Source organism: Diorhabda carinulata, chromosome 10 (assembly GCF_026250575.1).
Source record: "Diorhabda carinulata isolate Delta chromosome 10, icDioCari1.1, whole genome shotgun sequence".
Classification (NCBI taxonomy): Eukaryota; Metazoa; Arthropoda; class Insecta; order Coleoptera; family Chrysomelidae; genus Diorhabda; species Diorhabda carinulata.
In genome coordinates, this window is record NC_079469.1 from 8,350,205 (window position 1) to 8,373,450 (window position 23,246).

General features: G+C 32.5%; 1 protein-coding gene across 2 annotated transcripts in view; it reads left to right on the forward strand.

Annotated features, from left to right (window-relative positions):
* The window catches only part of LOC130898420 (atrial natriuretic peptide-converting enzyme), a 48,868-nt gene extending 26,993 nt beyond the window's left edge, over positions 1-21,875 (forward strand). For both annotated transcript variants that reach the window (XM_057807710.1, XM_057807709.1), the window contains exons 3-12: positions 2,944-3,130; positions 6,333-6,546; positions 8,621-8,996; positions 9,806-10,031; positions 12,070-12,276; positions 17,738-17,951; positions 18,178-18,323; positions 18,385-18,607; positions 18,871-19,186; positions 21,326-21,875. In XM_057807710.1, the coding sequence (XP_057663693.1) occupies positions 2,944-3,130; positions 6,333-6,546; positions 8,621-8,996; positions 9,806-10,031; positions 12,070-12,276; positions 17,738-17,951; positions 18,178-18,323; positions 18,385-18,607; positions 18,871-19,186; positions 21,326-21,505 (2,289 nt within the window). In that variant the 3' untranslated portion in view covers positions 21,506-21,875. The remainder of the gene's footprint in view (positions 1-2,943; positions 3,131-6,332; positions 6,547-8,620; positions 8,997-9,805; positions 10,032-12,069; positions 12,277-17,737; positions 17,952-18,177; positions 18,324-18,384; positions 18,608-18,870; positions 19,187-21,325) is intronic.
* Positions 21,876-23,246: the final 1,371 nt, after the last annotated feature.

Genomic DNA, 23,246 nt, shown 5'->3' on the forward strand with positions numbered 1-23,246 from the left:
TGCGGCCGGTTTTGTTTGATTTCTTCGCTTAAACGTTGCAATAAGTTCGCATAATACTCGCCGTTTATATTTTTCCCTTTTTCAAGATAGTCAATGAAAAAAATTCCGAAAATCGACACCATGACCTTGCCTACAGATGGAACGGTATGTGCCTTCTTTGGAGCAGCTTCTCCTTTTTCAGTCCTTTGTTTTGATTGTTCTTTTCGCCCATCCTGCAGTGTCAAGGAGCTGAATTATCTCAACATAGAAGAGTACTTCATGACTCGAGAAAAATTACAGTACACAGTATCCATATTTAAATCCTTATGGAAGGTACTGTTTCTAATGTACCAAGTTAAATCCACGATGTTCATTAGGACTCTGTTCTGGAATAATTGATTGATTTGTGTAGCACAGCCAAATAGTTGAGTACAATTCGAACTGATGGGTTTGAGTGTATGTTTATAAAGCATATATTTTTTGTATAAAGCCACTTTTCACTTGAATAAGAGCTTCCCAGCAAAAGCTACGTAAATACTTTGCCGTGTTTCTTAATGGTATTTGATTTATTGATGTTAATGAGCTCTATCGGTAAAGTTTATGTATATAGATCTGGTCAGGATAGATGAATTTTTTTTGTTCTGTCCATTGGTCTATTCTATTGATTTATATCTGTGGTTATTCTCCTACTTTGTTGAGGCTATTTGCTACTACTAGTATGGCAGTACCATTTGCAAGAGGTATAGGAGAGGTTCCAATACACTTTCATTTGACATTTCTGCTTAATTTTCTCAAGATCGGAGTAAATTTCCTGTTGTTTATTTCTGAAACATTTTAAACATGTTATAATGACAGTACCGGAACCCGAAATAAATAATTTTATTCGAACACTTGAGTGAAAAGCTAAGAATTTGTAAAATCGATTTGATATACTTCAGATTAAAAGCGAAATTTATTTCGGGGTTTGCCAGAAGGATTATAACACCATTCGTATTGATTGTTGCTTCTTTTTCCTAGATTAGAATTCAAATTTTAAAAATTACATAATTAAGAACGGAAATTCTTTGTTCGAAGAACTAAAAAAAGGTATAACGTAAATATGAACATTTTTTTCGGACTAGAAAACTTGTAATTGACGGACACTGCGCAATAAACAAAAAAGGATAAAAAGTATTTTGTTGTATGTTTGATTTGGTCAAAACCGAAAACGAAGTGTGATTTTCGAAGTTGATAAAAATTATGGTAGCTTTTTCTAAATTATTATTATTATATAGACGGAACTTAGGTACTGATTAATAATTATATCCTTCTCAAATTTGAATAAATGTTACAAAATCTTATGACATTGATAGTTTAAAATACTGGCGAATTTAATAATAATTGTTACTTCATAGTAAGGTAGAAAAAGGCCAATGCACACACCTAAATTTAATTAATTAAATTGCATTATGCCAATGTGGGCTGTGCACATCTTCAATACTTTGTAGGCTGTTTGTAGCTGTGTGTTTAGTGTAGCAACAATATTTTACAAATATTAAAGACTCGTGATTTAGTATGTTAATAGTAGCCAACAATGTTTTTAAAAATTGGAGAAAATGAAGATATAAAAGTAAGTCGATAAAAAATCATATTTCGTACATATAATAAATTAACGAGTTGAAGAACTGTTAATAACGAATTCTATTCAGAAAGGAATGGTTTGAAAAGTTTTTTGAAATATAAATTGAAAAAAAAGTGAAATGTGCAATATTTTTTAAAATGAGATGCTTTGTTGTTTATGTTAACTCAATTTTTATTAATTATTTTTGCTTCAAATAGATAATAAAATGCGCCTTTTAATTTTTAAATTATTAAAGTACCTTTTTCTGCTAAAAAGTGTTCTTAATTTGCTTCATTGCTAATGGTAGATGTCTTTATATCTTTCAAAACAAAGCCGATTAGGAGTACATATACCAAAATGAACTATTTTTATCCTCAAGCACAGTATACAGAAGACACATACAAATAACCTTAGAAAGGTTAGAAAAGGAAGGAACCCGTATAGACGTTCAATATTTGAGCACCCTATTATGAAATAATAGACAACAAATATCACGATTGATAGTCCCTGTTATTCTAAATTACTCTTTTAAACTCCTCAAAAATATTTCAAGCATGGACAAACTTTGGTGCATGAAACCTTATTCAAAGTTGACTTACTTTTTCATATAGTAAATAGAGGGTGTTCTATTTAACAAAGTTGTTCAGCTTTTGGGACGTCCTGCGTGGCTAAAAATAATTTTAGATGGAAGTCTTAATTGATACGAGGGCTGCTACTTAAGTTTTGAAAAATGACAACACTGAATTAATTGCTAAATTCAACTAAAGTTGTTCGCGCATGAAGCAATGGTGCACCAGCATTTGTTTGCCAAATGTATTCGAAAAAATCAAGAAAACCAATCGCAGAAGACGAATCATCCTTAACCAAACAATGCGAGCTCTCACACATCAGTTCAAACCAAAACGTTTTTGAACAGTCAAAACATCGAATTGATGGATTATCCGCCGTACAGTCCTTGTTTGGTACCCAATTATTTCTTTTTATCACCGCAGATCAAAAATAATTACGAAGTTAACGTTTTTCTACACCTCTAGAAGCGGTTAAATCACATGTTTTGGAGGCACCTAAATCAGAATAGAAAATTGATTCAAATGCATGCAAAAGTGTATTCATCTTAGTGAAGAATATTTTTAAAGACGACAAATACATATCTAACTATAAATATTTGTTTTTATTTGTCTATCTTAAAATTTAAGTATCACTCCTCGTATTTATATGGCTAAACAAAAACTGTCAAGGCATCAAAATAGATGAGATAAAATTCCATAATAAAAAGTATTTGACAATAACAAAATAAATATAAACATATTTATCCTGCGATAATCAATTTTAAATTATATGATTTGTCATTATGTTTGTTCCAGACTTCTGTTAGCTCGATTGGATCAGGTTCACGACATTACAGAAGATCTCCCAGTTCCATAATTTCATCAGATTCTGACATTAGGTTCACTAGAAAAAAATTAACTTCCCAATACAGATGCGGATGTTACATCATTGCCATATTTCTGCTATTTCTTCTTCTGGCTGCAGTAGGCGTTTATTTAGGTTGTAAGTATTGTAATGATTCACATAGGTGTTATTTCGTAAGAATTATGATGCACTTTACTGCGTTACATATTAACGGATTTGTGTATTTTGAAATAATGCATACTACTCTCTATCCAAACTGACGAAGGTTGTAATTTGTAAATCTCACGAGTGAGTTATTTTAATAAAATATATTTACAATTTTCAATCATTATTGAAACAAACTATAAAGTTACTTTGGAAATGCAAACAATTTACTGAACAGTTGTTCATAAATATGGGATGACATTGCAGTAGCACAGCATAATTCATAAATCAACTGACCATCTTTGGTGCACGGGAACGGTTAGCGGAAGAGATATTTTCAAGTATACCATTGAAGGATGTGGATTCGAATTATTTAACTTCGTTTTATTTTCATCACTATTGTAATCAATGTCTTTTTGATAATTTTAATGATTTTTCAAATTATAAGGTTCGAGGAAAAAGTCCACACTCTCACACAAAATTTTAATAATATTTACGCTAAAAATTAATACGTCGCAAGTTACTTCTGAATTTATGAACAATCTCAATTGTATCTAGAAGAATATGGTTTATAAAATGTGTCCAAAAAGTTTATCGGTTGTTCGTTTAAAGGCTGCAGTCGAGGGTTCCGTAGAGTCTGCCGTTTTGTTTTTGATGATGTTTATAACGTGTATAGTATCATCTATGCAATAAACCAAGTGACGAGAGAATTAAAAAATATCCAAAAATACAGAAGAAACTGTCAAAATTCGAAACTCAGGTTGCTCTCGTTCAGGACAATCGGAGAAGTGTAAGCGACAGTCTTTCAAAATGCGTCTTCAAATGCTGCAGCAACAAATTTAGGAACATACTTTCATGTAAATGATCAAGTTAATAAGTTAAATTATCGATATAGGGTAGAGAAGAATCCGAGACGAAAGTAAAAACGGCCCTATTATGCCATTGTGTTCTTTAAAGGCACAATCAGTCCGTAATTTCATGAAGATCAACGACCTTAATGTGAATAGTGACTATTATTGTGATATGCTACGAAACTTTTTGAGCCCAGAAGTGCAGGTGCTTCAACGCAAGAATGTTGTTCTAACAATATGAGACATCAAATCAAGCAATTGCAGCTGTTAACGATCAACTGGCCTTCTCGGAAGCCCCGACTTTATTCCGCTTAATTATTTTATATCGGAATAATTCAAAAGTTAGGTTTATGATAATATATACAATATCTTAAACAATTATAACTAATTCCACGAGACTATACCGTGAAATGATTTTAGTGGAATGTAAATTAGTAGGCTATTGAAATTGCCGTGATACTTGTGATCATGACATTAAATCCTCTTGTTGTAATAGAAAGCAAGCATAACAACATAATAAGGAGTGTTATGTATTAAAACCCAAGGACATACTAAACTGGAATTGAGTTAAATTTCAGTAAAACAGGTGGAGCCCCGTTTCTGTGCAGTATGTTTTTGTATAATTTACCTATCAACGTAAATGCCATAAAAAATATCATGTATTTCTGATAATATATGATACATTTATTAATTTTCAAACTAGAACTGGAATAAAATATCTCATGAATTACAAAATATCGATTTTAAAAATTAATGAAACCAAATCAAATCGGAACTGTGTTGCTTCGCCTTTTCTACTAAAGGTCGAAACCCACTAGCTACGCCACGCCACCGCACGCCTTGCCGCGTTGGTTCACGTGGTACATTGTTGTGTACACTTTTCTAGCACGCCACGTGACGATAGGCTCATTTTAATCTATAATTTTAAACAGAAAAAATTTCAATAGCTTTGAGTATGTTATGGAGAGCAGTACTGGATCGTTTAGTGACCTAGAGTTTTTAGAAGAGTGTGCTGCTGCGGCTGTGGTTTTGCACAGCAATAGAAAAAGAAGATTTTGGATCCATAAAATCAACCAAAATCGTGAAAAACATGGTACAAGTCAAACTCTCAAAGCCAAGAAAGGGGCATTCATACGTCTTAGCACGCGTCAGTTACATTTGAGAATTTTGAATCGTCCCACGTGGGATGGAGTGGCGTGGTGTGGAGTAGCGTGTGGTGGGCTGAGTGTGTACGCAGAAAATTTAATTAAATGGAAAAACATATACACACATATTCGTGGCGTGACGTGGGAAGGCGTTGCGTGTTCCTAATGGGTTTCGACCTTTATTATTGATTCTGTTCGTCTTTGAAAACTATCAACTAACGATAAACAGTCTGTGATCTAAAAGTGTTTCAAACCTCGTGAATTGTGGAATAGTTTTTGCGAGATTTAATCCGAGCTTTTTCCTGAAGTTATGCAACAAGTTATCAATCGGACGCTCATTTTAAAACTGGAATATTGTTGTTTGACATGCAATTTTTCACTTTTTTAGCCTTATAAAAAAGTATCATCTTGTTGGAAAATATATATTATTTTAAGGCATGTCTCCATTTTGATGTGTTACATTATTTTGAGGTACATTAAGGTACTTATCAGTATTCATTACACCTTCTACTAGATGCCATAGATCCCTAAACCATAACAGAAACCGGAAACTCTGCTTTTTCTGAAGACAGTCATTCTGCACCACTTTTTCTTTAGTTCTTATGACACGATTCCTACTATAACCAACACAAATGTGAATGAATCACACCAACTTGTAGAGCTCCGTTGGTTTGGAGACCATAATTTATGTTCTTTTGTCCACCTAGTCTCTTTCCTCTGAATTTCTGTTGCTTTTTTCTTTGTCTATAAAATTGATTTAAAAGACAAACATAAAGAAAAAAAATTACCTCACTTTATAAGTTTTAAAATCCTCCATTTAACCGCACGACGATTGTGTTTTTTATTTCCCTTATTGCCCTAGTTGTTGAATATTTAATTATCAGAATCATACCATATTTTTTTCGACATCATTATTATGTACTACACATTTTTTTATTAATATAATAATATCGTGACACTTTTTTTAAAATTGTTATGGTTACCAAATAATACCTTGGACTAAGACACGGCCACTGAGATATTCAATCAAATCTTAGAGATTTTATAAAAACTAGACATACAATAAAAAAACTAAAATATCATTGCTAGCATCTAACATGAAGATAAATGTGCAAATCTAAGTAAAAGTGTTAGATTTCTATAGGTTTAGAAAATCTCGTTACTCATTTTTCAATATGAATGAATAATAATTTGTTTTAGATACATTTTTTGTTCCAAAAAACCCAGAAGAACAAGTATTCAGAGCAACATTTCGTGTTGTAAAAGGAGATACTTTTAATACCGATTTAACAGATCCTAGTACAAATAAATTTAAAAATAGATCTCGTGATTATAGAGAAAGACTGAATCTTCTCTTTAGAAGAAGTTCCATTAGGCACGGATATATGGGCACTGAAGTACTAGCTTTAGATGGGTGAGTTCCTTTTTTTCGTTTCCTTTTTGTTTGGAATGTCGCCACCCTCTCTTTCCAGGGGGAATCTGAATCTTCAGATAAAAGCGAGATCATTTAAGTTCAACTATAATAAAAATACATAATTTGATTATAGGACTGATTGAGTAGGTTTAAAGAATGTATGAGTTTATCAACGCAATTATCATTTCAACCCTATAATAACCACTGGACGTAAGTGCCTCAACAATAGCTGCTGTATCTGTGTTGGAGTCATATCTTTACAAATATAATTTCGTATACGCACATGATATGGGGTGTGAAATAAAATCAATTATGATATTGCACATTGAAATTACAATTTTTGATCATTTTCTTTTATTGTAATCTTTCAGTCATATAGAACCCATTATCATAAGATTGGCACATTGTTCAATAGCAAAGTAATCAACTGAACTCTTTACCTTTGTAGCAGCGTTTACGAAACCAATGCATCTTTCTTCTATATTATATACATTAGCAGCTTTTTTTTACATAAGGGTTGCATCTGGATTGCAGTCAATCATTATCATGTTATGTTTAGTTCTTTGGGTATCTTTTATTTCACAACTTTTGGGGCATTAAGTTAATAATTTCAGTGTTCTATTTGAAACTTAAGAGCTGAATTATGTTTGACAAGCGAGGAAGTTTTACTCTGGCTACTTGAAAACAATAAAAAATTGTGTTTTCAAATTCAATAAAATTAGAAAAGAGAGAAATGAATATTACAAAGTACGAGGATCATGTTTAAAGTAGGAATCATTTGGAATTGAGTGGAAGATAATTTAGATATGAACTTGAGCTGTATTACAAACTAAAATTTGAAATTTTCGTATATTTGTCAAGTCTTGACACCAACTTTTCGATCGCATCATCAAAGAATAATTCATAACAATTTGTTTATTTACTCATTACACCAGATTTGCTCAAACTTTTTTTTCTGGCAGACCATTTTGACAATATTGGTGATTTCGATGTAGCGTCTACAGTAACACTAATTCTCATCGAGTCTGCCTTGATTCCCCGAAGGTTCATTTAGAAATCACTGCATTACATTTCACTTTCAGACAAATTTTGTTATCGTTTATGAACAGAAGAACAGAGCAAATTACAGTTTGCGAGATTACTAATGGTCATAATGACACAAGAAGCAGTTTAACCGTACAATCTACACCGGCAGATACTAAAAACGTAATGACGACCTTGAACTGGTGTCACAGGATGATTAATTGGTTCTTACTTTAAAAATGATTCTCCTATAAAGCAGAGAAGAAAACTCAGATATTGAATAAGTGTAAGGTAACGATCTGCTTCTCAATTAAATGGAACTTTCGATCGTACAGCTACAAACACTACTACTTTGGCCGCAAAAGAAGTAAAATATCTAAAAAACACTAATAACAAAACAATCTTCCACGGCTATGCACAATTTTATGTTCACTTGTACCCTTGAATGACTCCGAAAGAATCAAATAGAGTTTTCAATGACTTTATAATTCGAAAAAGTTTTCATTTCTTTCACAAGAATTGAGAACAATTTTAATTGTTTTAGAAGAATCGTAGAGTAGTTCTCCTATTCTCTTTTATGAATTGAAATGCAAAAACTACTTGAAGTTATTCCTAATAAATGTTTTGTCACTTCTTTTTGCTGACGAGGAATAGTACTCCATGTAATTGTATTGTCTAAGAATGGAACTGTTTGAAAAACCAATAAAGCTCACTGAAGTGTTTTTTTGTAACCGCAAGCTTAACCAAGATGTCGTAGAAAAAAGGGAATTAAAGGGATTAAGATAATGAAACGTATATTTGCAACAATTGCCAGTAAACTTCTACATTTCAGTACTTTATTCGCTTTGGAAGGTGTATCTCCAAGCTACAGGTTTGGAAAATTTTGTACAAGTCATTTTTTATTATAAATTATCTTATTATGGAAATAAAAATTCAATTTTGAGTCCAACAATTGATTGCGTGTCAATTCGTATTATTTTATAGCTTTCTCATGATCTCCAGCTAAATATGCTTCTCTTTGAACTGATATAATTTCTCACATCTTTTCCAGAACTGAAGATAAAGACTTGATAGTACATTTCAATATTCATATAGATCCGTATTACGTCGACATTAGAGCAAAAGACTTAAAAGATATTATAGCTAAAGAAATATCGATAGCCGAATCTGTATTTTTCAAGAATCTCACCATTGACGCCAAAAGTTTGGACGTAAAACCTGAAAATGAGCTACCGCAAGTTACTTCTACGACTTTGCTAATGGTTACCGATGCAGTAACAAAGAAACCAAAACCACCTAGAAGATGTCTTCCTCTTGAATTAGATTATTGTAAAAAATTAGGTTATAACGTGACTACGTATCCAAATATATTCAACCATTGGAGTATTAACGATGTGAAAAATGATGTTATAGCGTTTAGAGAGCTGGTGAGTACGTATTTAAAAAAAAATTATACAGGGCGCGGTGGTTTCATTATACTACTACATTTGAAGACTTCGAATAATAGGAAGCTGTCACACAAACACGCGAAATGAGAAAGTCCACGGTGGGATGCGAAACAGGACATTCCACCACACCTTGTCATCCTGACGAGACCTAATTTTAAATTGTGTCACGTTGTTCAAATGTAATCTTCTTCTCTCACTAGTTCTGGGGAAGATTTCAGAAGGTCTTCTCGTTTAGTGGCTATGTTCCCTTATAGTCGCTGTTGCTTAGTAGTCATAAAGTGTTTTGCTGCTTCGGTTAGAACATTTCTATTATTCTTTGGCGAGGAAAGTTTCATTCTGAATGACCCTACACCGTTTCTAAAGCTGTCCCCGATGTATAACTCAAAATTTCTCTACGAATTGCGGAGTTATCGTGTCGGCGGTATCTCCTTATTGGTTGTCTGGAGTCATGGATATATATCGTCGTATATATATATAAAAGGTGTGCCCATTAAAAGTCTAGTAAAGATGGCTGTTATTATGAATCCTTATCTTTCAAATGCAATTATAGGAAAATATTACATTGGAAGAAGTAAATAGCAATAAATAAGAAACTTGGTAATCCATTTCCATTTGAACGACACGTTAAAAAAAAAGATTCAAGTCCGTTGAAGTTAGAGGCACGTGTGTCCACTTATCATGATAACTGAAGAAGTCTGCGAAAAATTCGTATAGAGCGTTCAGTCTAATTATTCAATAGCCCTCGTAGTTATATTTGTATATTGTAATTTCTACATATTTTTTACCAGGTTGATGCAGAATGTTATAGACATGCGTATGAATTCGTGTGCCAAGTACTTCAGCCATCTTGTAAAAAAGGAGATACGGAGGACGAAATGATTTTACCATGTAGAAGTTTTTGCAGAGATTTTATGGCAGGTTGTGGAAAGAGACTGGAACATGACAAAATTAAAGAATCTTTAGACTGCGCGAAATTTCCCGAATACGGCCAAAGGGTTTGTTTCACTAAACCAGGTGAGTCGCACCCATTAATTTATAAGTTTTTTTTGTTCTTTGCCTCGTGTATCAAATGTATTATTCTTAGTATATATTATTTAACTTGTGCTATAGCAAAAAATCCCAACGCCGATTTTCATTATAATAAAATTGCTAAAAAATATTCGTAAGTAGCTTATATTGCCACCAGGTGCCAGCTTCCTTTTTGTTTTCACTGACTGGTGGGTTTCCAACGAATGGTTTTTAGCCCTGGCCCTTCTCCTAAGCTCATCCCTTAGATGTTCAATAGATTTAAAGTGAAGATTCCTCGCTGAAGATTCCGTTCGTATTCTGGAGGTTTCCTGCAGTAAAGTCCCCTATAAAACCGGCGTATAGTATTAAATGTTGTTAGCACCACCTGGTTGTATCGTTATGTAGTCAAATTGTCTGAACGAGCCAGTATACGAGGTTAAAATAAACTTTTCTTTCCAAAATCACACAAAAGAAGTCCACGAATCTCGTCCAAAAACCACTCGGTCTTCAATACAAGTCTGTACAAATCCTTCTCCTTCTCTTGGGTACACTTTTGTCAGGTTAAGCTAGGTTTGGGTTTGTAAGAAGTGTGTAATTCATCTTCTATAAGTCAGTAATGTACATTCCAACACACATACAGTCACACTATGTTAATCATAACATTAGTTAGGTATCGGTTTCTTACTATAAGTGCTCATTTTCCTCTGAAGTCGTCCGGTTTCTTTTCGAACTGGATTGTTTATCAAAGATTTCAGTCGTTAAGAATGAATGATTTGATTAAGAATAAAATTATATTAGCAACTTTTGTTTATTGGGTTTTGAACTGGAACTATTGAGGTGCAGCATTTATACACTGCGCAACAAACGAAATTGATAATTTTTATTGTTCTGCATTATGCATCCAAAAATATTCCTAAATAATTACAGTGGATACGTTCATAAAAACAAATTTACAGCTAATCGTTCGCTCTCGTTTGTTTTCTCTTCTTTATTTGTGTTGTTATCTCTTTGATGCTTAAATGTACTAATATGGTTTGAAAATAGCTTTACTACTGTATTTGTAAAAATTATATTCCATCTTATAATGATTAGAAATAGTGCAGCTGGGGCATTTAGTACGATAGAGACATGAAGAGTTGTTGCTATGCGTCTAAATATGTCACAAAGTGTTGTAAGTCGAGCTTGGAATCGGTATATAGAGACGATATTTGCGGCGCTCACACACGGGGAAGAAAAAGAGAGAACCATAACTCATGCTCCAGATTGCGAGAATAAACAGAACATACACTGCGCCAAGGATAAATATCTTCTGCAAGTATGCTACTGGGAGGGTGATTTATAGTCAGACTCTAAGAAAAAATTGCATGCACGTAATTTGAGAGCATACCCATGGTTGACAGCATAGCATCGTGCATCAGATATAGTTCGACGAATGAGCACAGTTAAAGGAACTTCCAAGACTGCTAAGCAAATATTCAAACACTCTTTTTAAATGCGGATTTGTATCAATACCCGACTCTCTATACACGAACGTATACATTATCACGAGATTACAAGAATTGAATGGCCGCCATGTTCACCGGACATGAGTTACATTGAGAATATTTGGTTGAAATGTGCAGGCAGTTGAACCGACATTTACAACCTCCCAAAACTTTAGAACAACTGGCTAATAAGTTGAAAGCCATTTGGGAAGCAATACCTCTTTGTCATTTGATGATGACTCTCCCAAATAAAGCGACAGCATGAAGACGGGCCAGGGACGGCTTTACAAAGTATTAAACTGTTTATATTCACCCAAATAATTTCAATATTCTAATATTTTTAAGAATCTATTGGCATGAATTCTCATTACGTTTATGTTTTTTTATAAAACATTCGTTCATGTAGTAATTGAGTTCTTCTTAATTAAATTGTTTCGGTAGTGAGCCTTGTACTTGGTAATAACCTCAAAATAAAATTCTCTATGATCTTCTGATTTGCCTTTTCCCTATTTTGGAGGATATAACAAATATCCTCTGAAAACTAATATATTTTTTTGTAGGCTGTGTGGAAGAATTGCAATCCAAAGCTTTTTCGCCACGTATTTGTGATGGAGTGATAGATTGCCAAGACATGTCTGATGAAAAATCTTGTAGTTATTGCCCAAAAAATCATCTCCATTGCGGAAATGGACGTGTCTGTATTCACAAATCAAAAAGATGCGATGGGCGTCCTGATTGTCCCGACGGAAGTGATGAGAGAGGCTGCTGTAAGTTTAAAATAAATCAATTTAATTTTTAGGCATTAATATTTAAAGAAACAAGCTTCAGAACTTTTTTGGATTAACCATGTCAGTTGGCTTGGTTCAATTAATGATAATTCTTGCGTAATATTCTATAGAATTGTGAAGATATTGTACCATATGAATGTTTTTTTTTGTTGGCACACCAAAATTTGTTAATATCTCAATTTCGTTCCTCTAAACCAGCAGACCGTGAGGTTTTTCTGACTACCGTGTGAATGTACACGTAAATAATGATATAATCGATTGGAAATTGCTATTATCCGAAGCAGACCGCGAGAATTATTCGATTCCCGATGAAATGATGATATAACCGATTTGAAATTGGTACATAGGATCCAAGTATAACAGTGATTTCTTAATAAATATAATGGCTGTTATTGATCCTTATGAAACGAAGAATTATCATGTAATAAAAACTAAGAAGAACAAACGAGATACCGATAGATAGTAATAATAAGTAAAGAGATTGTAATGCACACTAAAAAAGGCCATTATGATATAAGAAACATGTAAGTGAAAATGCGGGAAAAATAGAGTAGGACAAATATAGAAAAGAAAAGCTAAAACAAATAACAAAACAAGAGCCAATAATGAAGAATGGAGAGAAAATAGTTTAATTGGTATGGACACATTCACAAAATGAAAGCAGACTTACAAGAAAAGTCAATGGATAAACTAAATAAAAAAGAAGAAACCGTAGATGAAATGAAAAGTTGAAAAGGACACATGAAAGAATGGAAACATTAGATACCGCGACTCTTGTCCTACACCTGAAAAGGTATAAGAAGAATAGTAGATGAAGAACGTGTTCGGATATTAATAACAGGTTTCTTATCACGTATTTCAGAATTCTAACCACTTATTCATAATCAATTATTGGAAAAAATTATCATTAGTTGTTCAATTTTAATCAATCAAAATTCTAGAATTATCTACACACATTTGATTACGAATTATCTGCTACATTTGTATAAAAAAAAGTCTAGTACAGTTTGTCTATTTAAAATTGCAAATTAAAAGCGGAATCAATAAAACAGCATAGATCGGAATTATAAATGAATTTGAATAATTTGAAATCTCTGGAAAATATGTCATAACCTATTAATTTTTCTCAATTCTACAATTCTTACTAGTTTTGCATTATAAGATAGTTGATTATTTTCCTTTACAGATAATCAAATGTATGTTTTATTTGTACGTGCAAGTTTTTTAGTTAAATCTAACGTATCTGTCCACTGTCATTACCCAACTTCATTTTCGAAAATAGCCAAATTTTTTTAAAAAACCAACTGACCAAGGACTGATTCTAGAACTTCAATCAAGTCCAATAAAAACTACCAGAGACCTTGGAGGAGTCAATAAAATACCTAGGTTTGAACCTTTTAACGTCCGTGGGTAAAATGTAAGGATTCATCATATGTTCGAAGCTAACACGCGTTAATATTGAGCACTCACCGATGACGTGGTCTACAACCTCTCTAAGCAACAGCCACATTCCAAATAGTCCGTGATGCTTACAGCATGAAGATGGTGTCTTAGTAAATGACCGTGCTTTCTTCCATCTTGCGAGCACTCTTTTGAATGTAATAAATATTATTTTGTGTTCTGTTACTTTGCATACATATTAGTATTAGCGAAGTCAGTTTAAGATTACTTCTTATACCTACATACAATTGTAAATGGAAGAACTATACGTTCTGTCACAACCTGAGAGGACAATATACGGTTTCTGTCCCTATAATTATGACTAGGAATAGTAAAAAGAGTAATTTATTCAAAAAACAATGTTTATTATTGAACGTAATTATTTCATACTTAAGAAGAATAATGTGTAACCCCACGGTTCCATTTGAGTTAGGGTGGTAACGTTTATCAATATAAGCATCGTTCTCTTCTTAATATAATGCAGCGTAAGAATTATAGACCCAATCCTAATATAAAATTCAGATTACACAACCTTTTGTTGAATGCCAGTATTCATAAATAGATCATTTCGGGATGATGGTACAATTAGCCACTATATAGACAAACATTACATTACATTAAAACTATTATTTTCATTTTTGAAAAATTGCTCGAGACAATTAATTCTCTACACACAAACGAAACAAATCCTATATTTGTCCACCACGACAATATGGCTGTCCCTTCAAGTCACTATACTTTACATGATCTATAGGCACAACCAAAATCTATAGCCGTTTGGTCGCTTCTTTGGATTTATTAGTTTTAATTGCATTTATTTATTTTCCAAAATCTTTACGGTAGTTTTTTGTACAGTTTCTTTCTCCTTTTGTTCGCTATTCTTTTTTTTTAAGATATTCACCAAGCCAGTATTCTCCATCGATTCAAGTATCACCATTGAATATATTTTCAATGTTGTATCTTTCAATTGGTTTATTAAGAAGCGAGCCATTTAGACTTTGAATAGAGAAATAAGTAACTCTCCTAATTTAAAAAATTGTTTGTGGTGCTTAATTCAACTGTTTTTTTTCGATTTTTTTAATGATAATTCTTCTACCAAAATTAGTATAACAAATTATTCAAGCTTGTTTGGAAGTCCCATTCCAAATTGGCACATTAGACGGCTTTATAGCTCTTAATGATAACAAATAAATGAGAAAGTAGAGCTCTGTCCATTCAATTTAACCATTTCAGTTCAACTTCTGATATTTAAAATCAGATATGAACAACAATACTCACTAAAAACAATAGAACGTGATTATTCGTTTGTTTTATTTGTGTTAAGAATGAAAAGCGGCTTGTCAATTCGATTGTATCGGATGCCGGAAGCAAATGTTTTAACAGCGTGAATTTAGAAGGTATCTGAATTATTAACTAAAAAAAAAATTAATGGTAGACACATATTAACACATTGTTTCTATTATTTATTTGCCCATTAAAGCTATAACAGTATTTTCTCAGCATTAAACACTTCATTTACTTGATATAAGGAGTGTTTAAAATATAGTTTACCAATATATGTAACAAGAGTTCTTTCCAACGAGTAAAGCATAAACATACGAGGATGGTCCCAGAAGTACCTGACCTAGAGATGGTGCTAGTATCTTGAAAAATAGCACTGTATTAGAATCTGTACAGCATATGTTTCAAGATTAAAGACGCTACGTTGATAAGTATTTATTTGGCAGCCATCAATAGTAAATGTTTTTAGTAAATTTGTAAACATGGAATACTTTTATTTGAATGACCTTAGCCCAACCAATATAAAAGCTGAACTAGATTATACTCTGGGTGAGGCTGCTCCTTCGTTATCAACAGTAAAATATTGGGCAGCAGTTTAAAATGGTACTGAATGATCATCGACTGAAAGTGCATGAGCTAGCAGACAAGTAGGCATTTTAAAAAGCGCGATATTAACTAAAAATTTGTTCATGAGAAAGCTGTGTACAAGATATGGGCCACGTTTGCTCACAATGGAACAAAAACAACGTCATGAAGATGTTTCCAACGAGTTTTTGTCAATGTTTCACAGAAAAAAGCCGACTTCTTGCATCGTTTCAAAACCATGGATGATACGTAGCTCCATTACCATACCCGAAACGAAAGAATAATCAAAACAATGGACGGAAAAGGGAGAACAGGCTCCAAAGAAGACAAAGACCGTTCCATCTGAAGGCAAGGTTAGGTTAGGCGTCGGTTTTTTGGGGTGTGCGTGGAATAATTTTCATTGACTATCTTGAAAATGGAAAAAAATATCAACGGCGAATATTATACGAACTAATTGCAACGAAAAAATCAAACAAAAATTACCGCATTTGGCTAAGAAGAAAGTGTTGTTTCATGCAAGACAATGCACTTACTCACACATCCGTTATTACAATGGTCAAAATTAATGAATTAAAGTTTGTCCATAGGATAAAAAGGATATCGAACTTATTGATCATCCCTAGGCAAGGCTATGGAGCTATAAGGGACTTTGAAAAATAAATACAATTTGTTCCAAAATTTTTTTGTTTTCTTTGTTCGGCCAGGAACTTCTGGGACCAGTCTCGTGGTAACATGGTTCTTCTCAACAACTAATAAATCGACTATGTTCATAGTTTGTCACATAGATGGCACCTGAAATTGTATTTTTTTTCATAAATTTTAACCTTCCAAAACTATGCCCCTTATTCTACTACACTCTAATTTTGTAGTTGATTAAAATAGATTTGGGTCGAATGAACTTTGTAGTCAAGAAGAGCGTGACGGCTCAATCATACGTTATTCCTCTCCTCAACTAGGAGCGGAAAGCTGTGATGCATAACGGCGTCGAGGTGGCGTAAATCCTCAGAACTTATATGCAAAGAAAACATATAGCAACAACGATTCCAAAGCGAAGCAGTAAGGAATTGCTTGCTATAACGTTTTTTATTTTCTTTTTACTCTTTGAGTCGAATACATAACATGATAACATGAGCTGTGTAGACTCAAACAAATCTGATTTTATTCATGTATTTTAAAGCTTGAAACATGCCAATGAACCAACAAGCGGATAAGCGTTTTTCTATCTGAGCTTAAAATGTACGAAACCTTATATTTTAAGCGCTGCATCGGTTGCAATTTCATTTGTTGCCAGATGTCCTATCGATAATTAACTAAGTAATTAGAAAATGCCTGACGTAAAAGATATCTGTTTTTGAAACTTTAGATATTTGTAGTTTTTAAGACTTGTGTACTGTGAATTGAAATTTTCCATTTTAGATTGATTAAAACATTAAAAGTCAAGAACTTGCATTTCACAAATTGGTTATATAAACAACATCGTTAATTGAAGTAAATGCAAATAGAATAATTGACAAGCACCAATATTACTAATTATATAAATTCATAAATTTTGGAATAAGTAATATTGAGAGAATACTCACATATTTGAGTTGTCAAAACATTTCCATTTTTCATGAATAATTTGTCAGTTCGTTCACATACGTATTAATTTCGTTACAGTATACAGGATGACAGAAAAATTGTGTTTTAATTTGAAAATTTCAAGTTGTAATACAGTTAAAATATTTTTTTCTAAAAGTTTATAATTATGTTCTGTACCTCAATAAGAAAATACTTGTGTGGCGTTTACTCGTAAACTATAAAAATGAAAGTAAATCTATGAAAACAATTATTTTTCTATAGTAGATAAAAATACTTACTCGTATCTGTACTCAAATATGAACGTAATACAAATTTGGGACGTTATTTGAAATTTGCACAAAGGAGCTTCAAACTTGTCAATCCGTCATCGCTTTAGTATTTGTCTGGATTTATAATAATTCCGATGGAGAATTTTTCGTATTGGAATTATTACATTTATCGACAAGGCAGGAAATATCGATAAATTATACTTTGTTCGGTATTAAATTAGTTTATTATTTCATTTATTAAATTATTTTTTATTGTTTATTTACAAAAAAAAAATATTGTTTAGTGAGTCTGGCCCCTAGCGTGGAAATAATCAAGAATACAGAGTTAGTGACACCACATCCTACACGATATTACTCCGATGGATTCTTGATATTCAATGAAAAGGGAGAAATTGGAAAATTGTGTACAGAAAATATCAACAAAAGTCTTCCTCTCAATCAGACGATAGCTGTTTTAGAAGCTGCAGCAATGTCACTTTGTAAAACATTGAATTATGAGTGAGTATATATTTCAAAAACTTTATGTTAGTGTATTGAAACTGATTAGAAAATATCGACATATTCATTTGAACTTTTGTTTTAAAAGTGTATGACGATGGAACACAAAGGAGTCATAAAAAATTGATAACTGATGTAGTGGTAAAACACCAGTTTACAAAATTAATTAACATAATGAGCAATCCAATTATTATTTCAATATTTTTTTGAAATATTTTTATTATAGAAACATGGCACATATGAGAATTGAATTTGATTTTGAAGAGAATGTGTCTTACGTTAGAATGAGGAATCCCACTGCCGCCGAAATTAGTTTCGTTAGAACCAAATGTCCCTCTAAGCAAGTTTTAAAAGTATCATGTTCAGATTTGCGTAAGTAAAATGGATATCATAGTATTTTACAAATAACTTTGACGATTTTTTTAAATTTAAGAATGCGGCACATCAGCCACTCATGGACAACAGGGACTTAAATCCCTTGCAAAAATGGCTCAGCATGGGGATTGGCCATGGCATACAGCTCTTTTTAAAGAAGATGTTCACATATGTGATGGCACATTGCTCTCTGCTGATTGGGTGGTTACCACTACTTCGTGTTTTCAAGGACAACCTAGAGCGGAATGGACTGCCAGGTTTGGAGTTACTCGTCTCTCCAGGTATATACACTTGATAAAATTGTTTCTTGAATTTTCCAAAATGAAAACTTTATTTGTTTAACCATGTAGAAATATAGATTTTGCTATTATAAGAAATTAACAAATCCAGAAGTTTTAAAAACTACCAAGTTGCTAGTACTGAAGACTGCCAAATATTTAGACATGACTTCAGATGTGAAAATCTTCATTATTTTGTACAAGTGACTCCTTCAGATTTTACAGAGTTTATAGTTGAAAAAATGTATTCTAATTTATTTATTTAGCTCTACGCCTTGGGAACAGGAAAGGAGAATTATAGGAATGATAAAATCACCAGTAGAAGGCAGTACAATTGCTCTTATTAAACTAGATCAACCTATAATCCTCAATGATTTTGTAAGGCACGTATGTTTGCCTACGGAAACTATGGGCCTTCCAACAGAACATATTCAATGTAATACACTTGGATGGGCAAGGAATAGAGAACAGCTTCAACGAGTCCAAGTGAAATTAGTGGATAAAGAAAAATGTGAAAACGTCAGTATTTCTAGTATCAACAGTATATGCATGGAGCCGTTTTATGGAGAGAATGATTGCAATGTGAGTATTGAAGGCATGTTTGGCGAATAGGTGTATAAATATATTTTTATTTATTTTGTAATTTTGAAATAGATTAAAATATCTTTGAAATAAAATATTGTATAATACTGATTACACATATTCTTCATACAAGCCACTAAAAACTTGTATCAGGTGTCCCTAATTCGAGTCATGTCATTGGGTTATTAAAAACTATAAAGACTAGTTACAGATGCAAGTTCTTGTTAGACTTCATTAGTTTATAAATGTATTACTTCTCCAATAAAGGGACACTATTTGATCAAATATCAAATTTTTACTGTTTTTGAAATAATCTCAAATGAGTGTCTTCAAAGATTTTTGTTTTGATTTTTTTATAAAACTATAGAAAAATTTGACATTTCCGATTGCCAAAGTTACAAATCAATTACACTTGAGTCCCGCTAGTCCAAACACGGGTAATCCGAACGTCCGCTTAATTCGAACACGTTCAGAAATTGTAAACACAGTATATAATTTAGACTAATGTGAAAATATAATTCACTAAGTTAAAACTAGACAAAGGAAGGTGAATTATGTTAAAAAGAAAGTACAAATAGTTGACTGTTGCTCGAAGTAGCGATGGGCAAGCTCAATCGCAGCTGCTACCTCATTGTAAGAGACTTTCTCCTCTCCCTCCGCACTCCCTTGCTCATCGCCGTTCTCCTCCTCCTCGTCTCACTGAAACTGCATATGCGTCACAGCTGCAATGATGTCATTCATTAATTTACGTCTGCTTTGACTGCATTCTCACAACCTGGAATGTTCTGTGGCAGCGGAATCAGGTTAACTGTGTAATTTTTTGAAGACTGTTCTTCAAATTTCAAAGATGTCCATAGTTTATTCCAAGATTTTCGTATTGCTCAAACTGTAACATTTTTCCAAGACTCAGCTGCCCAATAGACAACATTCTTTACGTTTGATTATTTAATCTTTTGTACCAAAAGGATGGTGTCATCTTCAATTAAAGATTTCAAAAACCGTTTTCGGTACTTCAACTTTAGCGCCCGCAAAACTGCTTGGTCCATTGGATATAGTAAAGGTGTCACATTTGATGGTAAAAGGCGACCTTTATCTTAGTAAGTTCTTAATTGTCTGGATGGGACGCTGTTTGCCGATTTTCAAGATTTGATTCACAAGACGTTGTGCAATATTGTTGAAACTTCGCACGGTTTTTTTGTCACATATTGTGGCTTTTCCAACGTTTAACTCTTTTGCTAGTTTTGTGAAATTTTTACCGCTATCTAAAAGTTTTAATGTTTCCAGTTTGTCTTTAAGAGTTAAGGTGTTATGTTAAGGATAAGTAGCCATTCCACTTTCCTTTTACACTTCAAAACACTAATCTTTCAAACAATAATATAACAAACTCAAAACACTACCGTACTGTATCTTGAATAACACGCACGATTCCACAGACTAGATTTATGTTATGATGGCTCTTCACTCATGAGGATGGAGTGCATAAACTAGTAAATGAGATATGAGTAAATTGACTAGTGAAACTTATTTTTATGTATTAGTCGTTCATATTATAGAACTATGGACACGTTAATTTGCATTCTTTATGATTATTTTGATAATTTCGGCTAAACCGAACGGTTCGGTCCCAATTAGTGCGGATAAGCCGGGTACAACTGTATTTTGTTTTGTTATCGTAACCTATTGTAACAATGCTAAATATGTTGAATTGGAAACACACACACACACATACACACACGCACACAAACGCACGGACACGCACGCACACACACGCACACACACACACACATTGTTAAAAAGAGAGAGAGGTTCGTTGGGTTCTTTTCATATGGATGAGTACATTTATTAGGTTTGATCCTGATATAGAAAAGATTCCTCCGTAGCTATGTTTTTTATAGGTTAGTTTATATTTCTTCTTGTAAGTGGCCTTTACTCATATCATTAGGCAGTTCTTGAATATTCTGGAGTATTTTTGTTGGTTTGAAGTACTTCAAACTTCAATAATGGGAAGTTGAGAGATAGAATATCAAGATTCTAAGTTGAAACCCTTTATTTTTGTTAATAATTCAATTAACAATATTTTAATATTTTTTTAGAGTTTGTCTTATGTAGAATGTCTTTTATATATGTCAAATGTTTTAGGAAGAAGAATTTGCCGGAAGTCCTTTGGTCTGTCGATATGATGAGAAATGGGTTTTAACCGGGATAACAAACTGGAGAATAGCTTGTGCCAAAAACGGTATAGAACGACCCAGGGCTTATGATAAAATTTCTTCTAATCTGAAATGGATACAAGAAAGTATAAATGATCAAGAACGATAATAAAATAACAGATGAGTGATTAGTGTAGTTTTAAAAAAGCCATTAATACATACAGAAAATGTATAAATTTATCAAAATTGTTGTTTCTCATGATTTAGTTTTTGAATTGTTTCGATATAAGATCATGTTGTAGCAAACTTTAAAAAAATTTGACTGAATTTTCATATTCTGAATTCGATTATAGTTTATATCTCATTGTAATTGTTCTTCTCATGATGAATAATAAAATTTAAATCTGGGTTTTCAATATAACTCTTCCATATTTTTTGTAAATATGTTGTTTATGTATAATTGTAGATATCACTAAAAATAGGTACTGTTTTTGTGGTTTTGTATATAATTTTAATAAATAAAACACTGTTTTTACTTATTCAATTATTTATTAACCTCAATATATTTTCAGATTTATAATTATCACTAGAATTCTCCATTTAAAATAATACCGTATAAGCTTCAATATCTATGCTCTAACTAAGATAGCATTTTGATAAAGTTATTTATTTCAAACTTTGAGCATGGAAGACTTATTGAAGCTTGAAGATATATCTTACCGATGCAGCACCGACTTTTGTTTTACGGAAAGAGCTTAGTTCAGTTATTTGGTTTGAAGGTATATTTACTTGTTTTTTAATTAGAGCCTAGTGATTTGATGACCATGACCATGATGGTTACGATTTTGGAATTTATTTTAATTTTATTTTTTTATTGCCAAGTGCATTTTGGATTGGAATACCCATTTATCATTCCATTTGACTCATCACATCAAAGTGAGAATAGGTGAGCTGATGCTCAGCTCAATTTGGAAAAAATCAGATCATTTGCAAAAGGAAAGCTATAATTCGTGACAAAAAGCTCAAAATATTTACCTGTATTTTATTTATTTGGAAATAGGATGTCTGAACACAGATCACCGAATCCTTTCAAATTTAAAATTACATTTTATGAAACCATAACAAGTCATCAAAAAAGATTTGATTTTAAAAACAACGTACAACGCACCTTAATACTTACAATTAATAATTTTGAAATTAAAAAAATAGAGTTTGGCAATTTTTATACTGGAAATTTCCTCGGATGAAGTTCCGATTTGACATGATAATTCCTAAAAGGGTTTTGACCGATAGAACTTCATTCATCCCCCAGCACTTTTCAAAATTTTACTAAATATCTCCGAAAATATCATTTAGAGAAAAAAGTTTCAAACAAAAAATGAAGCTTTACAAAAAGTTCAATACATTCTTTACATGATCCTAATATTTTGGCTATTATGGTTCAAAATATCTCGACAGAAGACTGAGCCTAATCTCCTTCAAATATGTAAGCAAGTGTTATCTACCCCTTTGTAACCAGCGTGCGGCACGAGAATGCATCTCCACGGAGAAAATTGTCATTTTCACTCCTACCCAGATATGTAGGTAAGTTAGTATCTCAATACTTATTCTTTTTGAGTCATGTCGCGGAAAGTCTTATCATAAGCTACGTGTGTGAATACAAAAATTATTGGGAAATGATTAAATTTTTCAATATTTCAGGAAATGTATATTATTACCGTTATCACACCTAAGGCCGCTATTGTAACAAAGATATATAAAATATTCTTTTTTTTCCTATGCCTCGGCCTCTTGATTTTCGAATATTCTGAAGTATTCTAGCCAATTAAGTTCTTCAGGAGCCAAGGAGAATAATCGAGAGACAAACGTATTGATTATAAAAGCAATCAAATATAGAAAGGACGGAAGTT